At 36.3% G+C, this 27,441-nt stretch overlaps 1 protein-coding gene and 1 non-coding gene across 4 annotated transcripts; both read left to right on the forward strand.

The window, feature by feature from the left end:
* Positions 1 to 3: 3 nt before the first annotated feature.
* ZNF567 (zinc finger protein 567) lies at positions 4 to 26,011 on the forward strand. Of its 3 annotated transcripts, XM_040252927.1 has the most exons (6): positions 4 to 123; positions 1,319 to 1,418; positions 3,563 to 3,636; positions 19,637 to 19,763; positions 20,019 to 20,105; positions 23,630 to 26,011. In XM_040252927.1, exons 3-6 carry the CDS (start codon positions 3,628 to 3,630, stop codon positions 25,348 to 25,350), a joined length of 1,944 nt encoding a protein of 647 aa, XP_040108861.1. In that variant the 5' UTR covers positions 4 to 123; positions 1,319 to 1,418; positions 3,563 to 3,627; the 3' UTR covers positions 25,351 to 26,011. The 3 variants fall into 3 exon arrangements, with proteins under 3 accessions (XP_040108861.1, XP_040108862.1, XP_040108863.1); XM_040252928.1 differs by lacking the exon at positions 4 to 123 and having other exon boundaries at positions 131 to 1,418; XM_040252929.1 differs by lacking the exons at positions 4 to 123; positions 1,319 to 1,418 and adding an exon at positions 2,262 to 2,375.
* TRNAW-CCA lies at positions 1,902 to 1,974 on the forward strand. Its single transcript has one exon. It is a non-coding gene; the product is annotated as a tRNA-Trp (tRNA).
* Positions 26,012 to 27,441: the final 1,430 nt, after the last annotated feature.

Raw genomic sequence — 27,441 nt, forward strand, 5'->3', positions numbered from 1 at the left:
AAAAGCCCGGATGTCGAGAAGGCGCGCGCCGAGGCCACGGCGGAGAAGACAGGCCGCTGAGACCCTTGGGAGGCAGAGCTCGCGCGGGAGTGCGCAGGCGCAGACGGCTGTCCCTTTTCGAAGGTGAGGCTAGTAGGTCCAGTGGGTGCTGGGCGGGTGTGTGTGATGTTGGGACCTGGTGGGCATTGCCTAGGAGGGAGGTGGGAACCTGGGCTGGGAACCCCAAGGAAAGAAGAGGGAACCTGGACTGAGAGAAGGCCAGGAAGGAAAGCGAGAATCCGGGCCCTAGAGAAAACGAGGAGGGAAGCGAGAACCTTGGCAGGGGAAGAAACTGGGAGCAAGTGCTGGGAACGCCGAGGTAGAACAGGGAGCCCGAGGCGGCTGTGACCTCGGCCTGGTACATACAGGCTTCCTGATTGTGTAGCTTTTTGTGCCTATTCTTGTGTGTGTGTGGACATGTGTTACTCTGTGCGATGTTATGGAACCTATTGTTTATGAAAGTCAGAGGGTCTCTGTGTGGTCTAATTTTTAAATTAGGTGCGGGTCTGTGTTTGAGGCTGTGCAACTTTGGAGTAGCAACAGTAAGAGGTTTGTGAGTAAAATTTTACTACTTTGCCTAGAAGTAGGTAATGGGCTCTATGAGTTTATGCATGACGTGTGGTTCTGGGATTGGGATTGTGTAGTGGGTGGTACAACAGTGAATATGTCACATTTTAAAGTATTTGTGCACACAAGTAAGTACACAATTCACGGTGACTGTGAATGTGGCTGGTTCATTGTGTGACTGAGATGGAACACTTGAGAAAGTAGATTCAAGACTAGTAAGTACTATGTATTATTTAGATTGTCAGAATATCGGCCATTTTATATGCCTGTAAAATTTGACTCTGGCAAATAGACAAGTAAAAAAATACATATTTTTTAATTGGAGAGGAGGAGGTAAAATTAATTTTCAGGTGGTACCATCTTGTATTGGGAAACCCCATACTGACTAATGACCAGTATGTTGACATAAGTAGAACACTGTTGGGAGCACAGAAAAAACTTTCTCCCATAACTGCTGCTCTCAAAGTTTGTATTTGGGTGAATTTCTGGACAATAAAGGTTCAATAATTTCTTCAGTCATTACAAAGATGCTGAACATTTAAACACGAGATCAGCCTCATTAGCGGAATAGAATGTTCACTGTAGAAATCAGTACTTCAAACTTGTTTTAAAAGCAAAGACGCTTCCTCCTGCTGGAAGTCTGCTGTGTGAAAGAAAATGTGATCGGTTTCTTCTCTAATCCCTCTGTTTGTCCCCTCTTTATTCCTTCTAGGTTGATAGTCTTCAGCTGGAATGGATTGGGAGCTGAAAAAGAGAAATCATAAGTCAAGGACAAAAACAGGCTAACATGACTGGTACCATTATAATATAGTGTAAGTCATATCTTACTTTGGCATGGCCAACTCAATGAACATGAGTTTGAGTGAACTCCAGGAGATAGTGAAGAACAGGGAAGCCTGGTATGCTGCAGTTCCTGGGGTTACAAAGAGTCGGACACAACTCAGTGATTGAACAACAACAAATACCTTACCTTCTGAGAGATCCCACTGTTGGGAACTTCCAGATACAGTTCCCTTTTTATGGGCACAACCACTTCTCCAGATACCTCTCTTGGCATGCAGTGACCCACCTACTTGTAGGTCTTGTTCTCTCCTGTCAGTCCTCTTGGACAGTATCTAAGCCAACCTAGGCATGCTCCATCATCCATGGATTCCCCATCTGGAGGTCAGATGAGAATTAGCCCCTTAGTCACCACCGCTCCACTCCCGCATATCCTGGAAGCATGTACATTTCTCCCCCAAATTCTCTCACTACTTTGATTTATAGTAGAGGTAGAATTAGGGTCTAAGGGGGCTTCCCTGGTGGCTCAGAGGTTAAAGCGTCTGCCTCCAATGCGGGAGACCCAGGTTCGATTCCTGGGTCAGGAAGATCCCCTGGAGAAGGAAATGGCAATCCACTCCAGTATTCTTGCCTGGAGAATCCTATGGATGGAAAGGCCTAGTTGGTTACAGTCCATGGGGTCGCAAAGAGTCGGACACGACTGAGCGACTTCACCTCACCTAGGGTCTAAGGAGCTCCTTGTTTGTTATAAGGGAGGAAGAAGCATCTAATTTTCTTCTCCCTAGAAAACTGTTCTAAAAATAATTTGCTCTCTTAAAGAGACATTCCCTTTTCTTAGCCTCTTCTAGCCTCTTGAAGGAGCCTCTTCCTCCTTGGAGTTAATGGTAGCAAAACTTTATAGTCAGCTACTTTTTAAGACTTTATTTTAGCATGAGGGACAATTAAAAGCTTGTTTGCTCACCATCTTTGAGACATCTGCTGAGACTGAGGTAGGAAAACTTCTTATTTACCATCCTGTTAAAAATAATGACAACAAAAAACTCAGAGGTTTGCTGGAAAAGACATTAACAAATCAATAGACTGTGTGTATCAGAAAACTATGGGAAGTGGCTGTCAAAATACAAGATACAAAGGTTGTATGGTTTGTAAAAAAAAAATTTGATGTTCCTGACAGACTCAAAAATTAAAGATTTAAGAACCAGAAGACACATGGTGTCAAAACTGATATTTCATGAAGTTTCTGTAAAATTTCAGTAAAATTTTTAAACTTTCCAAAGTTGTTAGGAGATAATGAACAAGACAGAAGCAGTTAAAGAAAAATAATGGAGGTGGGGAGTAGGCCTACCTGATACTAAAATATGCTTTAAAACTATAATAACTGCAGAGCAGTCCTGGCAGTTAAATGAAAAGATCAGTGGAACTAAATATGAAGTCCAGATATACTCAAATATGTAAAGGAAATAAAGTATATGATTAAAAAAAGCTATAAAAATTATTTTAGGTATTTACAGGATTAATTTCCTTCCTTTAAAAAATATCTAGTATCAATCCAGAAAATAGTTATTAGAAAAGTGAAAAAATTTTGAGACCTTTTACAGGCAGGAAACTAAAGATGGACTGCGGTAATGTCTGCAGGGCCTGGTGGTGGCTGTAGACTAGGGAGTTGGTGGCCTGACTCAGTCTGGCTTGTCTTTTAGTTTTTTAAAAAAAGATGAGTTTTTTTTTTAAACTTCAGAAGCTTATCCTCTCTCATAATGAGAAAAATAAGAGCTAGAATCACAATGTATACTTTAGCAAGCATCGAGAACTTTGTATCAGTGGTACTCAGGGTATGGGGTGACAGGTATTTTCATGTATTGTTGGTCATGATGTAGGTTGAGCCTTAATGGAGAAGAGCTTGGAAGTAGTAGTAGGCAGCTTCGGAGAGAAAAGTGGTACTAGAGAGGAGAGTGGCTTGCCCAGAATCTAACTTTTTGCCCCAATATCCTGTATCTCTAGCTTTGGGGATGAAATAATATTTGTTTAGCTCATTATCCCCCTGTATTTGTGTGGACAGACTGGACAAGCACCAAAGCAAAGGAAATGGAGTCGATTTTAATTGAGTCGTAAGTCATGAGAGCTGAAAGACGTATGTGGTGTCATGTGGCTTCTTTTCATGTTGGTTTTGCCTTCTTAGGAGCCACCCTTTTTCAAAAGAAGAGCCCAAAGGAAGACTGGTCATCTCTTGTAAATCTCAAAACCATGGCTCAGGTGAGATGATGGCTCTTCTCCCTTTTCTGAAATAGTTTTGTTTGTTTGTTTAAAGACTGTTTGAGCACTTGCTTTTCTTGCACTAAAATCCTCCTGTTTGCCTTCCCCTTCAGGAAGGCAGTACCCACTTGTTCTATTGGTCAGATAAGCTTTTACCTTCTACGAGTGCTCCTTCTAATTTTAACCAGTGTTCACATATTAAGTGGGTGTAATCATTCAACATCTTTTCTCAGTCTTCTCCCAGAAACAGTGCTAGAACAAAAATGCATTTCCTCAAATTAAATGAGAATATAGTACTGCATGGAAGAGGGCATGGCAACCCACTCCAGTATTCTTGCCTGGAGGATCCCCATGGACAGAGGAGCCTGGCATTCTACAGTCCATAGGGTCTCAAAGAGTAGGACGTGACTGAGCAGCGAAGCACAGCACAGCACATAATACAGCATGCACCTTCTTGCAAAGAAAAGAGCAGTCAGGATGAAGATAGAATTGACAGATTGCTGTTAGTTAAGTGTCAAGAAGTCCTGTCTTGAGGTTTTGAGATGAGAGCTATGCTTGGCAGATTGTACAAAAACCAAGAATCCTCTTATTTCTCCCCTCTGATCCTTCAAGAGATCCTTGAATTTAAACTGTTAATGTGTATTTTAATATCTTCCTCTCCCATAATGGATTGTCTTAAACATTATTCTAATGTGCTTTGGGTTTAATACTAGGCAAACTGTAAGATAAGAGTTAACTGTTGAGTGTTATTGGCAGAGTTTCTGTTTGGGCTTCCCTGGTGGCTCAGCTGGTAAAGAACCCACCTGCAATGCGGGAGACCTGGGTTCAATCCTTGGATTGGGAAGATCCCCTGGAGAAGGAAATGGCTACCCACTCCAGTAGATACTGGTGATGGTTACATAACATTGTGAATGTACTTAATGGCAAAGAATTTTATACTGAAAAATGGTTAAAATGATAAAATTTTATGTCACATATGTTTCACCACACACAGACACACACACACAGTTAAACAGTAAAGTATAAGAAACACGAACATCCATAAGTGAGCATTGGGGTGAACAGTTGGAGGATTGAAAAAAGAGTAAAGGTATTATACCATCAGCAGTATCTATTTCCAGAGCTTTTTCACATTCCAAAGAGAAAGAAAGGGAAAGTCGCTCAGTCGTGTTTGACTCTTTTTGACCCCATGGACTGTAATCTGTGGAATTCTCCAGACTAGAATACTGGAGTGGGTAACCATAATGTTTTGTTGTTTTCAGTGTACCAGTCTTGCAAATGTTTGTTGTATTAATACTGAGGTGTTTTTTATGTTGTTGTAAATACTATTCATTTTTATTTCAAATTCCCATTGTTTATTGCTAAAATGTAGTTGATTAGTATATGAAAATGCAATTTGATTTTTGTTTATTAACCTACCTTCTCTCTAAACTTATTCTAGTAATTTTTTGGTAGATTCTTTAGGATTTTCTTCACACATAATCATGTCAGATGTGTAACATTACTGTTGTCCATCTTTGCTTTCCAATCTATAGTCCTTTTATTTCTGTCTGGCTTTACTACATTGTCTAGAACTTTCAGTGCAGTGTTGATATAAGTAATGAGAACAGATATCTTTGCCTTATTCCTGACTAAGGGAAAAGGGATGTAGTTTTTGACTAAGTGTAACATTGGTTTTACATAAATGCTCTTTATCAGATTTATCAGGTTGAAGAAATTCTTGATTAGTGATCATTTTTATCACAAATGAATGTTGAATTTTGTTAAAAGTTTTTATGCTTCTGTTGTTTTTTATGTATTCTATGGTTTTCCCCCTTTTAAAATTAATATGATGAGTTATATTGACTGATTTTTGAAGTGCTAAACCAGCTTATCCCTAGGATAAACCCCACTTGGTCATGATAGACTCATATATTCATTTTTCACATATTGCTTGGTGAATTTACTAACACACTGTTAAGGATTGTTTTGTCTGTGGTTCATAAATAATTTGGTCTGTAGTTTTTCTTGTAATGTTGTTGTCTAGTTTTGGTATGAAGGTAATGCTAACTTATAGAATGAGTTGAGAACTATTCTCTCCTTTTATTTTCTGAAAGAATTTGTGTAGAATTGTTATTATTTCTTCCTTAACTGTTTGTTAGAATTCACCAGTGAAGCCATCTGAGCCTCAAGATTTGTTTGTGGGAAGATTTTTTACTATCAGTTCAATTTCCTTAATAGAATTGTGGCTATTAATGCTATTCAGGCTTCCCTTGTGGCTCAGACAGTAAAGAAGCTGCCAGCAATGCAGGAGACCTGAATTCAGTCACTGAGTTGGGAAGATCCACTGGAGAAGGGAATGGCAACTCACTTCAGTATTCTTGGCTGGAGAATTCCATGGACAGAGGAGCCTGGCATACTGTATAGTCCATGGTGTTACAAAGAGTTGGACACGACTGAATGACTTAACACTTTCACTTTCATGCTATCGATTTTTTTCTCTTCAGTGAGCTTTTATAATTTATGTCTTTTAAGCAATTTGTCCATTTCATCCAAGTAATAAAATTTATCAGCACAAAGTTGTTCAAAAATCTACTCTTTTTATCCTTTTGATGTTTATGTAATCTGTAATGGTGCCCCTCTTTCATTCTGTTGTTGATTATTTGTGACTTTTAGTTATTTCCTTGATCAGTTGACTAAAGATTTATCAATTTCGCTGATTTTTTTCAAAGCAGCAACCTTTGGTTTCATTGATTTCCTGTTTTTCTGTTTCCTGTTACTTCATTTCTGCTCTTATACTTTGTATTTCCTTTCATTACTTTGGATTTAATTACCTCTTATTTTGTACATGGAAGGTTATATCATTGATATTGGACTTTTTTTTCCCTGTAGGACATTTAACGCTATAAATTTCCCTCTAACAAATTTAGACATGTTGTATTTTCATTTTTATTCATTTGAAAATATTTTCTAATTTATCTCATGCTTTCCTTTTTGACTCATTTGTTTAGAGGAAGTCTGTTTAATTTTCAAATATTTGGGGATTTTCCAAATAGCTTTCTCCTATTGATTTCCAGTTTAATTTGGTTATAATCAGGAACCATGCTGTACATGATTTCATTCTTAAATTTATAGACTTCTTTTGTACCACAGGTTATAGTACCATCTGATGAATGTTCTATATGTACTTGTAGAGGATGTATATTCTAGTGTTGTTGGATGGTGTATTCTGTAAATAATCAAGTCAAATTGCTTGATTATGATGGTAAAATTTTCTGTATCCTTATTGATTTTCAGTCTGTTATACCAATGACATAAAAGGAAGTCAAAATCTTAAAAGTTACAAGTGTGGCTGTGAAAGTGAAAGTCACTCAGTCGTGTCCAACTCTTTGTGACCCCATGGACTGTAGCCCTTCAGCCTCCTGGCATGGAATTCTCCAGGCCAGAATACTGGAGTGGTTAGCCATTCCCTTCTCCAGGGGATATTCCCAACCCAGAGATCGAACCTGGGTCTCCCGCATTGCAGGTGAGCCATCAGGGAAGCCCAAAACTATTAATGGAAAGTCTGACTGAGCTTTTTTAAATGGATGGAATAGGATGACACTGCTGATCACCCTTGGCATCACTGAAGCAGGACAGCCAGACATCACATGCTCCTGACAGGACAGTGATGGTGGTTTAGTCGCTAAGTCACGTCCAACTCTTACAACCCCGTGGATTGTAGCCTGCCAGGCTCCTCTGCCCATGGCATTCTCCAGGCAAGAATACTGCAGTGGGTTGTCATTTCCTTCTTCAGGGGATCTTCCTGATGCACGAATTGAATGCAGGTCTCCTGCATTACAGGGAGATTCTTTACCGACTGAGCTACATGTAGGATTCATGTGGCTATAATTGTGTCTATTTTAACTTTTGGTTCTATAAGTTTTTACTTAATATATTTTGAATTTCTGTTTTTAGATGAATTTATATTTAGGATTGTTCTGTCTTTTTATGAATTGATCTCCTCTGTCATTATAAAATGCCTTACTTGGGACTTCCCTGGTGACCTAGTGGCTAAGACTCCATGCTTCCTCTGTAGGGGGTATGGGCTCAGTCCCTGGTCGGGGAACTAAGATCTCCCATGCCACACAGTGCAGCCAGAAAATAAATAAATAAGTTAAAATAAAGTACCTTTCTTAATCCCTGATAATATTCTTTTTTCTAAAATCTATTCTGTTTGATACTGTTATAGCCGTTCTGGCATTCTTATGATTAGTATTTATTTTTAATTTTAATTTTTTGGGAATATCCTAAATGCTTTTTAACCTGGAGCATCTCCCACCTTTTCTTTATTTTCTTCAGCTGATTTACAATATTACATACGTTTCAGGTGTACAACATAGTGATTCACAGTTTTTAAAGGTTAAGCTCCATTTATAGTTATTACACTTATTGGCTGTATTCCATGTGCTATGCAGTATATTCTGGTAGCTTATTTATTTTATGCCTAGTAGTTTATGCCTCTTAATCTGCTACACCTATCTTACTCCTCCCTCCTTCCCTTTCCCCACTGGTATCCACTAGTTATCTCTGTCTCTAAGTCTTGTTTCTGTTTTGTTATATACATTTGTTTTATTTTTTAGATTCCACACATTCATGATGACATATAGTATTTGTGTATTTCTCTGACTTGCTTCACTAAATATGATACTTTCCAAATCTATCCAGGTTGTTGCAGGTGGCAAAATTTCGTTCTTTTTTTTTTATGGCTGAGTCATATTCCTGTGTGTGTGTGTGTGTGGCTATTCACTGTGTCTTCTTTATCCGTTCCTCTGTTGACGGGCACCTAGGTGGCTTTCACATCTTGGCCACTATAAATAGAGCTCTGAACGTTGGGGTGGTGCATGTGTCTGTCTGAATTAGTGTTTTTACATTTTACCCAGGAGTGAAATTGCCAGGCCACGTGACAGTTCTAGTTTTAGTTTTTTTGAGAGCTTCCAACTGTTTTTCACAGTGGCTGCACCAGTTTACATTCCCACGAGCAGACTGTAAGGGTTCCTTTTTCTCCACATCCTTGTCAGTGTTTGTTAGTCTGTGGTCTTTCTGATGATAGCCATTCTGACAGGTGTGAGATGGTATCTCATTATGGTTTTGATTTGCATTTCTCCGATGTTAGTGATATTGAGTATCTTCATATGCCTGTTGGCCATCTCTGTTTTCTTTGGAAAAATGTCTGTTCAGTCTTCTGCCCGTTATTTACTTGGGTTATTTGGGGTTTTATTTTAATATTGAATTTGTATGCTGCTTATATATTAATAGTTTGGATGTATATGTGTTCAGTCATGTTTGACTCTTTGTGACCTCATAGACTATATAGCCCACCAGGCTCCTCTGTCCTTGGAATTTTCTAGGCAAGAATATTAGAGCAGGTTGCCACTTCCTTCTCTAGGGGATCTTCCTGACCCAGGGATTGAAGCTGCACCTCCTGTGTCTCCTGCGTTGGCAGGTGGATTCTTTATACCATTGTGCCACCTGGGAAGCCTGTAATTTGGACCCTTTATTGGTCATTTGCAGAAACTTTCCCATTCTGTAAGTTGCCCGTTCATTGTGTTGATGGTGAGCCCATGTATTTTGAGATCGATATTCAGCTGTAGATTCAAGGCTATCACTCTACATATGTCTGGAGAGGCCTCTGTCTCTCTCTCTCTCTCTCTCTCTCTGCTGCTCCCTCCTCTTCAGTATTTTGCTTAGCAGTTCTAGCCATCTTGGACTCTTCAAACTCCCATCTCTGTTTCTTCCACTCAGAAAGACTGCTGGGCTCTGTGTTTACCCTCCCTGTGCTGTAACCTGGAAATTGCCTATAAGCTATAAGCTGGGCAGTCAAAGCTTACCTTGTTCCCTTTCGAGCTTACTGTGCTCTGTTTTTAAGCACTGTCAGCCAGTGCTTAAAAACATATGTTTAATCTATTTTTTACAATTTTTTAATTGTTTACAGCAGAAGAGAATTTCCTCTATCAGTTAATTTCCATAGAAGTTGATTTGTTTTGTTGGACAGGTAAGTAGGCTGAAATCAAACTTTAAACTTCAGACTCTCTGATTAGTGGCAGCTCGAATCTCTGCTTGATTTCTTTTATATTTAACCAGAGGTCTCAAATTCTGACCCATGAATGCCTAACTGGGGTATCAGCTAAAGGTGTGGATAAAGTTTGTTCAGTGTTTTTGGGCTCCCCCCAACTCCTGCCTCTGGCTTTCATTTCTTCAGGATTTCCCTACTTCTTTTCCAATTACTGTTGTTGTCCTAAATTCTATCTTTTGTTTCTTCAAGCCAGTAGGACCATGGATTTCCACCTGAATTTTATTTTCCATACTTGATGTCTACTTGGGAACTGTGTTTAGGCTGAAAGTAGTGTGAATTGGCAATTCTCCTGTCGTTCTTCTCCTAAGTATAAAACCTTCCCTCCAGTTTCTGTTTGTTTGGGTCACTTTTAAGTGCCTTCAGATAGTTGTTTTTTATAGTCAGCACTCCATATTCATGGGGCTTCCCTTCCACATCCACAAATTCAACCAACCACAGATTGAAAATGTTAAAAAAAAAATCCCAGAATGTTCCAAAATACAAAATTTGAAATTGCTGGACAGTGGCAACTATTTACATAGCATTTACATTGTATTACATATGGTAAGTCAAGATGATTTAAAGTATATGGAACAATATAAAATAGATTATATATAAATACTACACAGTTTATGTAAGGGACTTGAGTATCTTGAGATTTGGGTATCTACAGGGGGTCCTGAAATCCATCTCCCATGGAAACTGAGGCATTGATTTTATTTTTCTGGAGTTTAGAGCTGTTATCTACAGTAAATGTGAAATAAGAGCCACTCTTCCATTTTTGAAGAAGCCCAAACATACCTTTTTTTTTTAATCAAAAATTTTTAAGGTATAATCTATACAGAATAAAAGGCAACTCATTTTAAGTGTTGAATAAGTTTAGGAACTTTGAGAAAGGTATAAAGATTTATTCAGTTACCACAACAATCAAGATTACAAAATTTCTATTACTTCAAAAAGTTCTTTCATGCCCCCCTACAACCAGTTGCTCTACTGCCACCATTGGCCTTTATTAAGGTATTATTAATCATACCTGCTTTTGTCGCTGTAAATTAGTTTTGCCTCCTCTAGACTTTCATGTAAATGGAATAGTAGAATATTTGCTTTTTAGGGGATTAGCCTATTTAACTCAATGTAATTTTCTTTTGAAATTCATGTTGTGTGTATCAGAATATTCCTTATATTGCTGACTACTGTTATTCCATTATATGAATATACCACAATTTTTTAGTTATACCCTCACTTTTTGATAGACTTTTTTTTTTCACTTTTTGACTGTTACAGTGATATGCTCATATGTGGATTATATTTTCATTTCTTTTGTATAAAACCTGCCTAGATTTGAAATCAGTAAATTGTGTGAAAAATATATGTTTAACTTTATTGAAAAAAAACTTGCCAAACTGTTAAGCAAAGTGGTTGTACCATTTTACTTTCCCACTAGCAATGTATGATAGTTATTATATTATAGCTGCATATCTTCACCAACACTTGGTATGGTCACTCTTTAATTTTAGTTAATTCTGCTGCTACTTCTAAGTCACTTCAGTCATGTTCGACTCTGTGCGACCCCATAGACGGCAGCCCACCAGGCTCCCCCATCCCTGGGATTCTCCAGGCAAGAACACTGGAGTGGGTTGCCATTCCTTCTCCAATGCATGAAAGTGAAAAGTGAAAGTGAAGTTACTCAGTCGTGTCCGACATGTGGACTACAGCCCACCAGGCTCCTCTGCCCATGGGATTTTCCAGGCAAGAGTACTGGAGTGGGGTGCCATTGCCTTCTCCATTAGTTAATTCTAGCAGGTGTGTATTGGCATTTCATTCTTTTGAAATTTTTTGTTTCCCTAACAATTAAAATTGGTGGGTATTTTTTATTTCGCATATTTGTCATTGATATATAGCTACTGGATTTGTTTAGATCTTTTGCCAGTTGATTTGGTTGTCTTCTTATTCCTGTATTATGAGAGTTCTTTATACATTCTCAATACAAGTCTTTTGTAAGATAGAAATACTGGGAATATCTTTCCCAGTCTGTGACTTGATTTTTAATTTTCTTAGTGGTGTCTTTCAGAGCTGAAGTTTTTAATTTTGATAAAATCCAGTTTACCAGGTTTTAAGTTTTTATGATGGGGCTTTTTGTGCACTACCTCAGAAGTCTTTGCATACTCCAGCATTATGCATATTTTATTTTTTAATATGTAAGTATTATGGTTTTAGATTTTCATTTTAAAGGAGTGATCCATGTCAGTTTCATTCTGTAAGGTAAGAGTTTAAGTTCCCTTTTTCTGTTTTCAATGGATATCCAGTTTTTCCAGAGTCTTTTGTGAAAAGAGATCCTTTTTCTACTGAATTATATTGGAGCCTTTGTTGACAATCAGTTGATCATGTGTGTAAGCATTTTTTATAGTCTGCTTAATTGATTTGTGTATTTATACTTTGACCAAGATAACAGTTTTAGTTAGGGTATTAAGTCCTGGTATCAGGTAATGTGAACCTACCAAATTGTTTTAGGTATAATAGGTATTTTACATTTTCCTATAAATTTTCAAATCAACTCATCAGTCTCTATAAAACAACCTAGTAGATTGTGATTAAGTTTTCAAAGATTTATAAATTGGTTAGAGATAATTGTTAGGTTAACAGTAGTAAGTCTTCTGAACCATGGACCTAGTGTATTTCCATGTTTGCTTAGGTCTTCTAAAATTTCTCTCAGCAGTGTTTTGTAGTTTCCAGTGCACAGGTCTTGCAAATATTTTCCTAATTTTATTTTTTAACTTCATTCTCAATTGTTTGTTGCTAGTATATAAAATAGAATTGATTTTTTAAAATATTTTGAGATAAATGAGCTGTGACCGTGATAAATTCACTTATTATTTCCTGTACTTTCTACATATCTGGTTATGTCTGTGAATGCAGTTTGCCTTCGCCCTTTCCAGTCTGTTTGCCTTGTATTTTTCATTCTTTATGCATTGTCTGCAGTGTTCTATAGAACTGATGGGAGCAGCTATCCTTGTCTTGCTCCTGATCTTAGGGGAAAAGCAACCTTTAACTAATAAGTATGATATTATGTATAAATCTTTTGTAGTTGCATTTCATTAAGTTGAGGAGTTCTATTTCTAATGTTGAGAGTTTTTAATACAAGTATAACAGATGTTAAATTTTGCCTAATGCTTTTTTTTTTTTTTTCATTTGAAATGACCATAGGCTTTTCCTACTATATTCTGATATAATGAGGATTATATTATTGATTGTCAGGTATTATACCAATCTTGCATTCCAGTGATAAGCACCACTTGTTCATGTGTTATGCTTTTTATATTATCCCTTTATACAATTCACTCTTATTTTTTGGTTTTTAATTGGTATTCATCAAGGCTATTGGTCTGTTCTGGTTTTGGTAACTGTATAAGATTCACCTCATAAAAGAAATAGGAAAGTATTCCTCAGTCCTTTATTTTTAAGAAAAAGTTAGTGTAGTATTATCATTAACTCTTAAATGTTTCACAGGACTTACCTTGAAGTCTTCTGGACCTGGAAAAATCTTTGTGGAAACTTCTTGAATTGCAAACTCAGATCTTTAATAGTTGAGGGTTTGCAGATCTTCTTTTTCTTTGGTACCATGTTTTTAAGTGAAAAGATTTGTCCATTTGATCTACACTGTCTAATTTATTGCCTTTAATTTGTTTATGCTGTAGTCTCTTTGTTTTATTTAATATCTGCAGGATCTGATAGTGGCCATGTGCGGCACCCCTCTTTACTTCTTCAGTGTCTGACTGGTGTTTTACCTTTTTTTGTGAGGGGCTGGGGGCTGTGCTTGGTACTGTTGCAGGTCTTTATTGCTACATGGGCTTCTCTATTAATAGTGTGAAACACCAACGTAGTTGCCCCATGGCACGCAGGATCTTAGTTCCCTGACCAGGGATGGAACCCACGTTCCCTGGATCGGAAGGCGGATTCTTAACCACTGGACCACCAGGGAAGTCCCTAGAGGTTTTACATTTTAATGATACTTTAAAGTATCTGGCTTTTAGTTTCACTGATTTTTTTCCCCCCTGTTGCTTATTTATTTCCTATTTTACTGATTTTTCCTTTTTTCCAAACCATTTCCTTTACTTGCGTTGAGTTTAGCATACTCTTTTTTAAAGCTACTTAAGATAAAAGTTTAAATTATTGATATTAAATCTTTCTTGTTTCCTAATATAAGCAAGCATTTAAACTTATAAGTTTTTCTCTTATCCTATTCTTCAAAATTGTATTTAGCCTAATATATTTTATGAAAGGTTTCTTTTTTATTTTTCTTTGACCCTAAATTGATTACTTGGAAGTGTATCATTTAATTTCCAAACATTTGGGACTTGTCTAGATATGTTATCTTTATTGATATCTAATTTAGTTCATGTGTGGTCAGAAAACATACTTCATGTGATTTTTCTTTAATCTGTTGAGATTTCCTTATGATCTATCTTGGTGCATAGTCCATTTACTCTTGAAAAAAATGTGTTGTGCAAAATATTGAAAGTGGTTATTTATAAATATCCAATGAGTTGTTGTTATTGTTTTTAAGTCGCTAAGTCTGTCTGACTCTTTATGACCCCATGAACTGCAGCACCCCAGGCTTCCCGGTCCTTCACTGTCTCAGCAAGTTTGCTCAAACTCATCTCCATTAAGTCAGTGATGCCATCCAACCCTCTCATCCTCTGTCACCCCCTTCTCCGCTTGTCCTCAGTCTTTACCAGCATCAGGCGTCAGTATTCTCTAGAGATTCTGAATGGCTACAGATTTTCCCCCCGTTGGTCTAGTTCTCTCAGTTAGTGATCAACATTAACATCAATTTTGGACTTTTCTGAAATCTCACTTTTCTTTCATCAATTTTTGCCTCAAGTGTTTTGAAATTGTTATTTAAGTACATATACAGTTGTAATTGTTACATCTTCCTGATGTATTTACTGTTTTATCCTCAGGAAATGTTCTTTATTTGTTGTGGTAATACTCCTCACCTCACCTTGAAATCCGTTCTGTTTGCTTTTACTATAGCCACATCAGCTTTCCCATGTTTAATGTTTTTATGTCCTTCTCCATCCTTTTATTTGAAACATATTTGTGTCTGTGGTATTTAAAATATGTCTCTTGATGACAGAATATATTTTGAAAGTGAAGTGAAAATGAAAATGCTCAGTCGTGTCTGACTCTTTGCGACCCTATGGACTGTAGCCTACCAGGATTCTCCATCCATGGGATGGATTTTCCAGGCAAGATTACTGGAGTGGGCTGCCATTTCCTTCTCCAGGGGATCCTCCCGACTCAGGGATCAAACCCAGGTCTCCTGCACTGTGGGCAGATGCTTTACCGTCTGAGCCACCAGGGAATATATTTTGAGTCCTGCTTTTTTATACATTTTTTATAATCTCAGTCTTGGGACTTCCCTGGCAGTCCAGTGGTTAAGATTCCATGCTTCCAATGCAGGGGGCAGGCATTCAATCCCTGGTTAGGGAACTAAGATCCCACAAGCCACATGGGAGTGTTTAGTTCTAAAGTTGGAGTCAGGGCTGCTATTTTGCTCTTTGTTTTCTGATTACCTGACCTGTTTTATTTTAAATCTTTTAAATATACTTTAAATTTTACATTCAGAGAAAAATTAAGTAGAAAGCACAGTGAGTTTCCATTTATTCCCTACCCTGACAAATGCAAAGGCTTCCCTAATATTAGTATCTTGTACCAGAGTGGTATGTTGTTAAAATCAGCGAGCCTACACTGATACATCATTGTCATCCAAAGTTCATAGTTTATATTAAGGTTCATTTTTGGTGCTGTTTATTCTATAGATTTTGACAAATATATAGTGTTATGTATCTGCCATTATAATAGTATACAGACTTAATTTCACTGCTCTAAAAATCCTCTGTCCTCTGCCTACTCATCCCTCCCTCTCCTCTATAATAGTGGCAACCACTGATCTTTTTATCTTTTCTGTAGTTTTGACTTTTCCAGAATGTCACATAGTCAAAATCTTACATTCTGTAGCCTTTTCAGATTGGGCTTCTTAACACATTTAAGATTCCTCCTAACCTGTTTTTATGCATCTGTTCCTACATTCTATTTTACTTTGTGTCAGTCAATACTGACACAATAATGAATTTTCATTATTCATTTTCATTTCTCTGTTGTATCTGTAGTTATATCATCTTGCATTATTTTTTGTGGTTTCTTTAGGGATTATAGTATGCAGCTTCTATAGAATAGTATCTTTAATTTATCATGATTTATTAGAGATAATGCTGAATTACTTAAGGTAAAATATATCAGCTTGCAACATTGTATTTTCATTTACTGACTTCCATGGTTTGCTTTTTGATTCTCCACGTATGTGATATTTCTGTTTGTAATTAATGGTGTTAAAATGCTTGCTTTAAACCAAGGGTCTACAGCCATTAGGTTAAATCCAGTCTGCTACCTATTTTTGTACAGACTGTGAGTTAAGAATAGTTTTTCTAGTTTAAATGTTGGAAAAAATACAAAATCAAAATATTTCTGACCTATTTAAGTTTTTGAAATTTAAATCTCAGTGTCCAAACATGAAGTTTTATTGAAACACAACATTGCTCATTCATTTCATAAATTCTCCATGGTTGTTTTCATGCTGAAACGGCAGAAAAATGTTCACCAATTGCTGCTAAAAACTTTTAAAAAAAAAGGAAATGAATATTTATAGTCTTTTATATAAAACTTTTCTCTGACTCTTCATTCTTTCCTAAAGACCTTGGTTATCGTTTGGTGTCATTTTTACCTTCAGCCTCAAGACCTTTTTTTTTTTTTTTACCATTTTTGGTTGTACAGTTTTGCTAGTGATGAATTCTTTCAGACTTTATCTGCTCATATAGCTTTATGTAGCCTTTGTTTTTAATAGGTAATGTTGCTGAACTGAACTGAATGTTGCTGAGTACAGAATTCTTGGTTGATGTTCTCTTAGGCTTTTAGCAGTTTGATTAGGATTTTCTGAGTGTAGTTTTCTTTTGTTTTTATTCTTTTGGGGTTCATTAAGCTTTTTTAATGTGTAAGTCAAATTTTTGCTTATTTTGAATATGTTATGCCATTATTTCCTTAAAATTTTTTCAGACCTTTTTTTTTCTCTTTCTCTGGGACTCCAATTATATCTGTCTTGCATTACTTTGAAATTGACCCAAAAATCTCTGTGAATCTGTTATTCATTTTTTTCTTTTTCATTTCCTTTCTATTCAGATGGCTTAATTTCTGTTGATCAGTATAGTCATACTTTATTATGCTTTTTTAAATTTCACTTTGCAGATATTTCATTGTTACAAATTGAAGGTTTTTAGCAATCCTGAGTTGAGCAAGTCTGTAGGTGCCATTTTCCCAACAGTATTTAGTATTTGCTCATGTCGCTGGCAAGATGGCTATTCCTGAAATATTTCACTTTATCATTATTATTGTATTTGTTATCATCTGTAGTCAGTGATCTTTGATGTTACTATTACAAAAAGATTACAACTCACAGAAAGCTCTAGTGATGATCAACGCATTTTATCTAAGTATTTTTTAATTCAGACAGACATATACATTGTTTTTTAGACATAATGCCATTGCACACTTAATAAGACTACAATCTAATGTACATGTAACTTTTATATGCAGTGCACAATCAAAGAATTTTTGTGACTGGCTTTATTGCAATAATTATTGCAGTGGTCTAGAACTGAAACTGTGATGTCTCCAAGGTATGTCTGCGTTTACAAGGTTAATGTTTGTTCCTTTTCCTATGCTACTGAGCCTATATGGTGAAATTTTCATTTCATTTATTATACTTGGTAGGTCTAGAATTTTCAGTTCATGTTTTTTTATCAGTTTATGTTTTGAGATTCCCTGCCAGATTTTTCATTACTTCTTTGGACGCCTTTAGAACAGCTATTTTGAAGCCTTTTTTTTTTTTTTTTTTTTTTTTGCAAAATCCAACATCTAGGCTCACTAGGAATTAGTTTCCATGAACTATCTTTTTCTAAATATGGGTTATATTCCCCCTCTTATTTTTCTGTTTACACATCTGGTAATTTTTGCTAGAAACCAGGATCTCTTGAATAATGTATTATAGTAATCTAAATTCTGTGTGTCTCGTTTTTTGAGGATTTTTGTTTGTTTTTCTTCTAGTAGACAATTAACTTGCTTGGAATCAAGCTTGAAACCCTGCCCTCCCTGTCCTCTTACTTCCACCCCAAGTGTGAAGCTGCTGATAGTTAGATCTCTTCAGCTTCCTCCTGCTGCTTTTTTCACTCTGGTCCCGTGATGGGTGATGTTCATGTACTTTTAGCTCTCAAAGAATTGGTATACATTAATGTTTAGATTTGAGGGCTTACTTTCTGCAGTACTCTTTCTTCTAGTGTTTCACCCTTTTATGCTTCCTGCTGCTTTGTTAGCCCCAATTTTCTGACACCTCAGTCCAATAAGGCTCTAGGTTCTGCTTAACTTATAAGCAGGTTGTGTAATGCTGTTAATCAAAAATGCAGAAATCTCGGAATCTCACTCGGTACACTTCTGGTTTTCAAAACTCTTTTCTCGTGTCTTGTTTGCTTTTTCCTAAGTCTCCTTTGATCTCTCTTAATTGCTTAGCTTAACTATCAAACTAGAGTTCTGGCAAAGTTTATACTCAGATTTGGAGTCTCATTCTTCCAATAGTTTTCTCACTTCTAGATAAATGTCACTAAATCTTCAGCTCATCTACCAGTCCTCAATTCTATCCTCTGTCACCTTTGAGGAAGTAAACTGGTTTTCTGCCTGCGGAGCTGTGGACTTTGGGGTGGGTACCTTCATGCAAAATAGCCACAAACTTAAGAATTCTTACTCATTGTTATCATTTAAGAATAAATTCTCCTCCAATTTTTGCCTACTTTGGTGTCCTTCCAGTGCCTTCTATTACTTTTATTATGTATTGTGTACACATTTTAAAATTATCATCTGAGGAATTGTTTTATTGACCAGTTCACTCTATTATTGCTAGATATGTCACATTCATGCATTTTTTAGAATTTATTTTTAATTGAAGGATAGTTGCTTTACAATAATGTGTTGGTTTATACTATACATCAACATGAATCAGCCATAGGTATACATATGTCCTCTCCCTCTTGAACCTCCCTCCCACCTCTCACCCATTCCACCCCTCTAGGTTGTCACAGAGCCCAGGTTGGAGTTCCCTGAGTCATACAACAAATTCTCATTGGCTATCTGTTTTACATATGGTAGTATATGTGTTATCATGCTACTCTCTCCATTCGCAGCCATGCATTTTAAAACCATATTCTTCCTGCATAACACATTAATCTTAAAGGAGAAAAAAAATTACCTCATTAGTGAAGCCTGAAAAATTGTTCTGCCCTTGTAATTCACTGTAACATACTTCTGTTGTAGTACCCTTACCACCAGTCTTGTAGATTTGGGTTGACAAAGTATGTGTCCCATGCTTTGCAGCTGTAACTTCTTGTGAGCAGAGATTGTGTGTTGCATATCTTGGCACCCAAGTAAACTAATGCAATTTGGGATTACAAAGTGACTTCACAATACATTTTTAGAATGAGTTATTAAGTAAATACGGTGGCAAGTACTCCTACTTTGATTTTTTGTTGTTGTTGCTTCCCTTACAATCTAAATCACAAAACAAGAAAAATGGTAGGCTTTATTTACAAGTTTCATGTGAATGCCAGAAAGGAGCAGGATCAAAACTAGTCCCCAAGGATTTACCCGGCAGTCCAGTGGTTAAGACTGTACTTCCACTGCAGGGAGCACCGGTTCAATCCCTGGGTGGCGAGCTGAGATCCCACATGCCGTATAGGACAGCCAAAAGATAAAATAAGGTATAAAATAAAAAACTAGTCCCCAGTTTCTGGTCAATTTTCTGATCACAGTTCCAAACCATTACAGGGATCAGTGTCATTCAAAGATGTGACTGTGGACTTCAGTCAGGAGGAGTGGCAGCACCTGGATCCTGCTCAGAAGACACTCTACATGGATGTAATGTTGGAAAACTATTGCCATCTCATTTCTGTAGGTAAGAAAAATTCTTTGAAACTTTCAGTAGCATGCATTTCCTTTCAGAGTGCCTAAAATACACGTGATCTTGGATTTCAGGGATGAATTCTTTTTGGTTGACAACAAAGGATAATTGTGTCTTCACTTGCCTAGTACAAGGTGTTAAGTTTACTTTTACACAAAGTATCTTACTTTGCAGAACGGAAATTCAGCTTATTGATTTTTCAAATGTATTAACATCTAAGCAACTTAATCCAAATCTTCCCTTAATCAGGGTGTCACATGACCAAGCCTGATGTGATCCTCAAGTTGGAACGAGGAGAAGAACCGTGGACATCATTTAAAGGTCATACCCGCTTAGGTGAGTTTCTGACTCTCAGGCAGATGAAATCTAGTGAAAAATAAATTTAAAGTGATTGTGTGGTGGGCGACACCTTTGAAATGTTTTGGTAGTATCCTTTTAAAGGATCCTAACCTTTGAAATGACCACTGTGCCTGCAAAAATCTTAAATCACACTTTCAAATATCACTCACCCTATATAATAGACTCCTAATTTGCTTGCCACTCTTAATTGCCTAATTAATTGCCTAATTGCCACTCTTAATCAAAATGTACTGTAAGCCTTCCTTCTTTTAGATCTTTTCATCCATTTCTGTCCTTTTCTAGCTTTCTCAGTCCCTTATCATCTAGCCATTGTATAGGTTTCTTTTAGGCATTCTTATCTATCTTTAAGAAAGAAAATATTCTTGGTTATTATTTCTCAGGTGCTGTCTATTTTATCTCCAAATCTTTAGTATCATTCCAGATTTGTTTGCTATGCTAACTCTGAGTTCCCATTCTCACCACAAGTCTAGCTATTAATTCCCTTGCCTTGGCCAAGACAGATAATTCCATAGTTACTATTTTCTTCCAGTAAGTTTTCATGGTTCATTGTATATGGATGATCATCTTACCTGAAACTGTCCCTTACTTTGGGTAAAACATTGACTTGTTCTTAACCCTGATTCTCTAAGTGATTATTTCCAGCTTAGTCTGTTCTCTTTATACTCTGGCCACATTGCCTGGAACAGTGCCTTATACATAATAGTCACACAAATCTTTTTTTTTTTAATGTATATTATTTCTCTAGACTCTCAGTCTTCTTTCTCTAATTTGTCATCAAGAGATCTATCTTTTAATTATAGTAGTATCATCCATTCTGAGAATTTAAACTCTTTGTTTTATATGATACCTCTAGCACTGACATACTTGGCACATTTCTCCCACCTTCACTCTAGTCCTTCATAAGTTCCGCACTCTGATGTCTTACCTATTCTAACTTTCCTAGCTTTAAATTCTTTCCCACTAACTATTTCCAGATTATTTTGTTTCTGCTGTGATACCAGCTTGATTGTCTCTGTCATAATCTTTTGGGAACCTCTTCACAGTTTGTGTTTGTAAGCCTGTTAAATATATTTACATCCTCCTATATTGTCATTTTTCACTGTAGTTTTCTCACTTCTACATAAATATCATACAAATTGACAGCTACTATATTTCATGTCTTGAAACTGTAATTACAATTTGGCTTTGATATAATTTTTGCCCTAATTTTTTCAACTTATATTGTTACTTTCCTAACAAGATACTTGTTCCCTACTTCTTTTTGTTAATTATATGACATTGAAAGTCTCCTTTATACAAGGACTACCATAGTAAGCCATCATGTGGTCTTTTCAAGTTTTTCTCTTTTGTGGAAACTTGCTAATTTCCACTTGATCTAGTCTCCTAAATGTCCTCTATACATGTAAGGTTTATCATGTCTGTACTTTTCACTGTGTTCACCCTTCCATATAATGTGTATCTTTGAAGTCATGATTTCTTATCCTTGCTCTTCCTTGACTACTCCCCAGCATATCCACCTCTCCTTTTTCTTCATTCCCATGTTGCTTATAACTGTAACACATACAACTCTTAAAGATTATGTAATTTGATACTTGACTGTACATGGTTTATGTTTAAGGATTCATTCTTTCAAAGATAATATACTTTGTATTTTCTTTGCTGTAGTATACATGTTAAGTAGTCAGTTGCTTTTTTTCTGTTTGTGGAACTGTATAGGGGAGATCTCTTTGTCCTCCATTCACAAAGCATGTACTGATAAGTCCTTTCAGAAGTATTTGCTCAGGTCATGGCTCTGTACATCTGATTGAAGTGGTGGATTCTAACAGACACTACCTATCTATGATCTGCAGTGTTAATGTAAACTCAGAAGAATACAAAGAAAATAACCAATAAAGAATTTCAATAAAGAATTATGAGAAAGGATTATTGTCAAAGTTTGCATTTTTAATGAAATATTTATGATACAGTATAAGCTTATAAAAAGATTTGTTAGAATTATTTTTATAAACTGTAATTGTTTTCAAGTTATAAAGAAACAATCCTTAAATTGATGGTGGGGCATATGTGAAGGGTTTTGATATCTTGGAGTGGTAGCATTTTCTTGAAGATTCTCTAAATATGATTAGAAATAAGACTAGGAAAAAAGTCAGCTGATTAAAAGAATGTAAGTAAAGCATGTGATTAGGAATAAGTGAAGTATATATACAGCAATAAATATGAGGCTTTACTTGTTATGGGTGAGATTTTTCAGATATGTGGACAACCCTGAAAACTTGTTCGAATATAAAAAGTGAGTTTAGGTGATGTAAAGTTTTGTTTACAGGAGAAATTCCTTGTATGTTAGTACTGGAGGCAATGGACTCAGGAAGAAACAGACTTTTGAGCCTAGATTTAACATTGTTTCACTAGATATGGATGATCTCAAATATAATTATAAATTTATAAGAGAAATAAAGGCTAAGGTTAATGAGTGATCTAGAACCACAGGGAGCAATCTTTCTGGTCCACATATGGAAAACTGGAGTTAAGAATGTTACTGTATCGGACAAAGACTTGATTCTTTCTTTAAACCTCAAAAATTAAGTTAGCAGTTGAAAAGAATAGTTATAATTAATTGTCATGAGTGTTTTCTTACTGAGCAATTTTGAAAGAAAATAATAACAGCAATCTGAATACACCAGTAAACAAAACACTAGTTTGTTTCAAAGTTCCTGTTGGGGGACTTCCCTGGTGATTCAGTGGTTAAGAGTCTGGGCTTCCACTGTAGAGGGTATGAGTTCAATCTCTGGTCAGGGAACTAAGATCTTGCATGCTGCACAATTTGGTGGAAAAAAAACCCATTTGTTTTTAATAAAAATAAAGTTCCTATTGGGAGTGTTTTCTTTGTACTTCCCTCACAAGAAAAAATGATTCCCAGTTATATAGAGGATTAGAGTGTAGACTATAGGATTTTTTTTTCTAAATGCTAGGAAAATAATTAATGCTTGGAAAGATGTATCGATAGCTGTGTGGAAGCGGGGTGGTGGGACAACTGGAAGTATTTTACCTCACAATCTAGGGATGAACATTTAAAAGCTCTAATCTGTGTCCTCTTAAACACTTACCTCTAAAATTTTCCCTGAACTAGCTTTTCCACTAATTTGTCTTGTTCATCCTACTTAAATCTTAATGCCATAGGTTCAGTTTATTGCCTCTAAATCCACCTATCCAAGCATGAATTCCTCTTCCACTATTCTTGGGCCTCTTTTCTTTACTGCTTCTTGTCTTTGTTTCACTTTCTGTATGAAGTTCTGGTACAAAGTGCAAATGTTACTAGCATTCATTACTTATTTTTCACCTTTTTCCACACTGAGACAGAGTGTTTAATTTATATTCCATGTCTTTTCCCAGGCAAGGAATAGTTTGTCCTTGATCTTTTCTGGCCTCATACACATATACAGTTCCTTTTCATAGAAAATATGTAAGATTCACAAGTTGTTATTAATTATATTCTTTTCTAGAAGAAAACTGGAAAGCCGAAGACTTTTTATTGAAATTCAAGGAACAGCAAGATAAGTATTCTAGATCAGTTATATTAATCAACCACAAAAAGCTGGTTAATGAGAATGGTAGTACATGTGAAAAGACATTTACTTTAAGTAAAAACTCTATTAATTCAAAAAAGCTACCTCCTGAATATGACACTCATGAAAAGATTTTTAAAAATGTTTCAGAATTAATCATCAGTAATCTAAGTCCTACAAGAAGGAGACTTAGTGAGTGTAATGGGTATGGGAAATCACTCCTCAATACTAAACCAGAGACAGCTCACTCTGGAGTCAAATCTCATAATCAACGTGGGAGGACCATCAGTCATAATGAAACAATCACGCAATATCATAAGATGGAAACACCAGCACAGTCATTTGAATATAATGACTGTGAGAAAGCCTTTTTTAAAAGAGGAGGCCCAATTACACATAGTAGAACTTATAGAAGGGGAAACACATCTGATTATAATAAAAGAAGAAGAACAACGAATATTGAAAAAAAGCATACATGCATTGAATGTGGGAAGTCCTTTTGCAGGAAATCAGTATTGATTCTGCATCAGGGAATTCACACAGAAGAAAAACCCTATCAATGTCATCAGTGTGGAAATTCATTTAGGAGGAAATCCTATCTCATTGATCATCAGAGAACTCACACAGGAGAGAAACCCTTTGTTTGTAATGAATGTGGTAAGTCTTTCCGCCTAAAGACAGCCCTCACTGATCATCAGCGAACACATACAGGGGAGAAATCATATGAATGTCCACAATGTAGGAATGCCTTTAGATTGAAATCACACCTCATTCGTCATCAGAGAACTCACACAGGAGAGAAACCATATGAGTGTAGCGACTGTGGGAAGTCTTTCCGCCAGAAGACAACACTCTCCCTACATCAGAGAATTCATACAGGAGAAAAACCCTATATTTGTAAAGAATGTGGAAAGTCCTTTCATCAGAAGGCAAACCTTACTGTACATCAAAGAACTCATACAGGGGAAAAACCCTATATTTGTAATGAATGTGGGAAGTCCTTCTCCCAGAAGACAACCCTTGCTCTTCATGAGAAGACTCATAATGAAGAGAAACCTTATATTTGTAATGAATGTGGAAAATCCTTCCGCCAGAAGACAACCCTCGTGGCACATCAGAGAACACATACAGGGGAAAAATCCTATGAATGTCCTCACTGTGGGAAGGCTTTTAGAATGAAGTCGTACCTCATTGATCATCACAGAACTCACACAGGAGAGAAACCATATGAATGTAATGAATGTGGAAAATCCTTCAGTCAGAAGACAAATCTCAATTTACATCAGAGAATCCACACAGGAGAGAAACCTTATATTTGTAATGAATGTGGGAAGTCTTTTCGCCAGAAAGCAACCCTCACTGTACATCAGAAAATACATACAGGGCAGAAATCCTATGAATGCCCGCAGTGTGGGAAAGCCTTTAGCAGGAAATCATATCTCATTCATCATCAAAGAACTCATACAGGAGAGAAACCATACAAGTGTAGTGAATGTGGGAAGTGCTTCCGCCAGAAGACAAATCTCATTGTACATCAGAGAACTCACACAGGGGAGAAACCGTATATTTGTAATGAATGTGGTAAGTCCTTCAGTTATAAGAGAAATCTTATTGTCCATCAGAGAACTCACAAGGGAGAAAACATGGAAATGCAGTAATAAATTATGTGATTTCTTTGTGAAGCCTTTCTAAGTTATTGTAAAACTTTGTCTTTTTTAAAGCATGCTTAAATATATATATGAGGTAATTTTAATCACAAATGTAATAATAATTATTAACTTAATGTACTGTACCCCATAAATATTTATCTATGTTTACTAGCATATGAAATGGCTGTGATCATTGATATTGAACTTTTTATCAGCAATGAAGCTAATTTTCTAAGTTTTTGAGTTCTCCTGACTCAGTTTATTTTTTTAAGTGCTTATATAGTACATGCAGAGGCAAGATACAAAATGCTTATAAGCATCAGCCTCCATAAGAGGAAGAAAATATGAAGTAAACTTCTTGCACTCTTCAGAATAAAATGTAGTTGTTACTACCCCCAAAGTTGACCACTTCCCAGTTTTTAACATGAAATAGTTTTCTTCTTCAAACTATATATGTATTTTGTTATTCATTAAAAATTCTTTTGTGCTGTTTCACTCAACATTTTAAAGATTGATACATTATTGCATGTGGCAGTAGTGTATTCATGTACATTCTGTATACTATTCCATTTTAAGAATAGACTGCTATTTATCAATCCTCTTGATGGGTATTTGTATTTTTTTTATAATTTTGTGTTGTAATAAAAACGTGGCTGTAAATATTCTTGTATATGGCTGTCTGTGTGTGTGCGTATGCTTGTCTTTCTGTTGATTTTATACAAAGACTGAAATCACTCAATCCCAGGGTGTGTATAAAGGGTTTTCAGTTCTGGTAGATACTGCCAGAGATCTCTCAGACTTCTCTCAACGTGGGGTGACTCGCTTTGGAGAGTGTTACGACACACACGGCATGTGTAATTCACAGTGCACCTCGAGTTACATTTCAGTGCTGCGTTTGCGTCCCTGAGACTGTGAAAGGAAAAAAGAAAGTGCCAGGAAGAAAAAAGTATTTATAAGGCATTAATGGTTGAAAACCTACCAAGTTTAGCAAAAGAAATCTTACCACCATATATGTCTTTTTAGCCTCCCCGCTTTTATTACGATTATTATATTTATTATATCTACATACATTGCAAGCCTCATGACACAGTGTTATACTCCTTGCTTTTTAGCACAGGAAATATTTATAAAAAGAAAAAAACAATTTTATTTTTTACTCAGCAATTTGCCATTTCTATAAGCTCTTATTCTTGAAGTTTCAAGTTTTCCTTTGGTATCATTTTCCTTTCATCTAAAGAGTGTTGTTTAGCGCTTCTTTTAGAGCAAGCCTGCTGGTAGCAAATCCTCATTGTCTTTCTTTATCTAATATCTTTTATTCTTCATTCTTGATCATTTTCACTGGATAAAGATTGGGGTTGACATTTCTTTCCTTAAAGCATTTTAAAAATGTTCCACTACCCTTGGGCCTTCATACTTTCAATGAGAGTTCTGTTATTCAAGGCATTGTTCTCCTATATGTAAAATGCATCTGTATTCTCTGGAAGCTTTTGGTTTTTTTTTTTCTTTGATTTTCAGCAGTTTGGTTATGATGTGTCTCAGCAATGGTTTCTTATAGTTTATCTTTTTTGTGATATGCTACATTTCTTAAATCTGTAAGTTTAAGGTCTTTTGCTGTTTAAAAGTCTTTGGTAATTCGAATGTGGATCATCTCAGTGTTGATGTCTTTTCCTTTTTTTCTTCTCCATTGTGAGTTGTTAAAATTGTCCTATTCCGTTGTATGCAGAATACATTTTTATTGTTTGCTAGACATTTTTAATAATTTGATTCTTTGAATCTATTTTAAATCCTGTGAGGGGCATAATTTTGGTTTGCTTATCTTAGTAGGTTGAATTCAGCTTCAGTGTGTAAGTTTTAAAGTACTTTCTGAGCCCTGGGCTTCCAATGTCAGTTCAGTTTTCAAAGCATTTGCAGTGCCAGTGTGCTTTATCTTTCAAGTGCTTCACCCAGGACCCACTCTGAGACCTGGTTTATGGTCTACCTTCTAGTTCAATTCTCAAGGCCTTTGGTGTGCTGCCTAGTGTCAGATCTACATGTGTGCACCCTTGGCTTCATATACTTTAAGGGATCTCTAACTTGAGTTGCCTCCTCTCCCCTATCTTC

This window comes from Oryx dammah, unplaced genomic scaffold (genome assembly GCF_014754425.2).
Source record: "Oryx dammah isolate SB20612 unplaced genomic scaffold, SCBI_Odam_1.1 HiC_scaffold_13, whole genome shotgun sequence".
Classification (NCBI taxonomy): Eukaryota; Metazoa; Chordata; class Mammalia; order Artiodactyla; family Bovidae; genus Oryx; species Oryx dammah.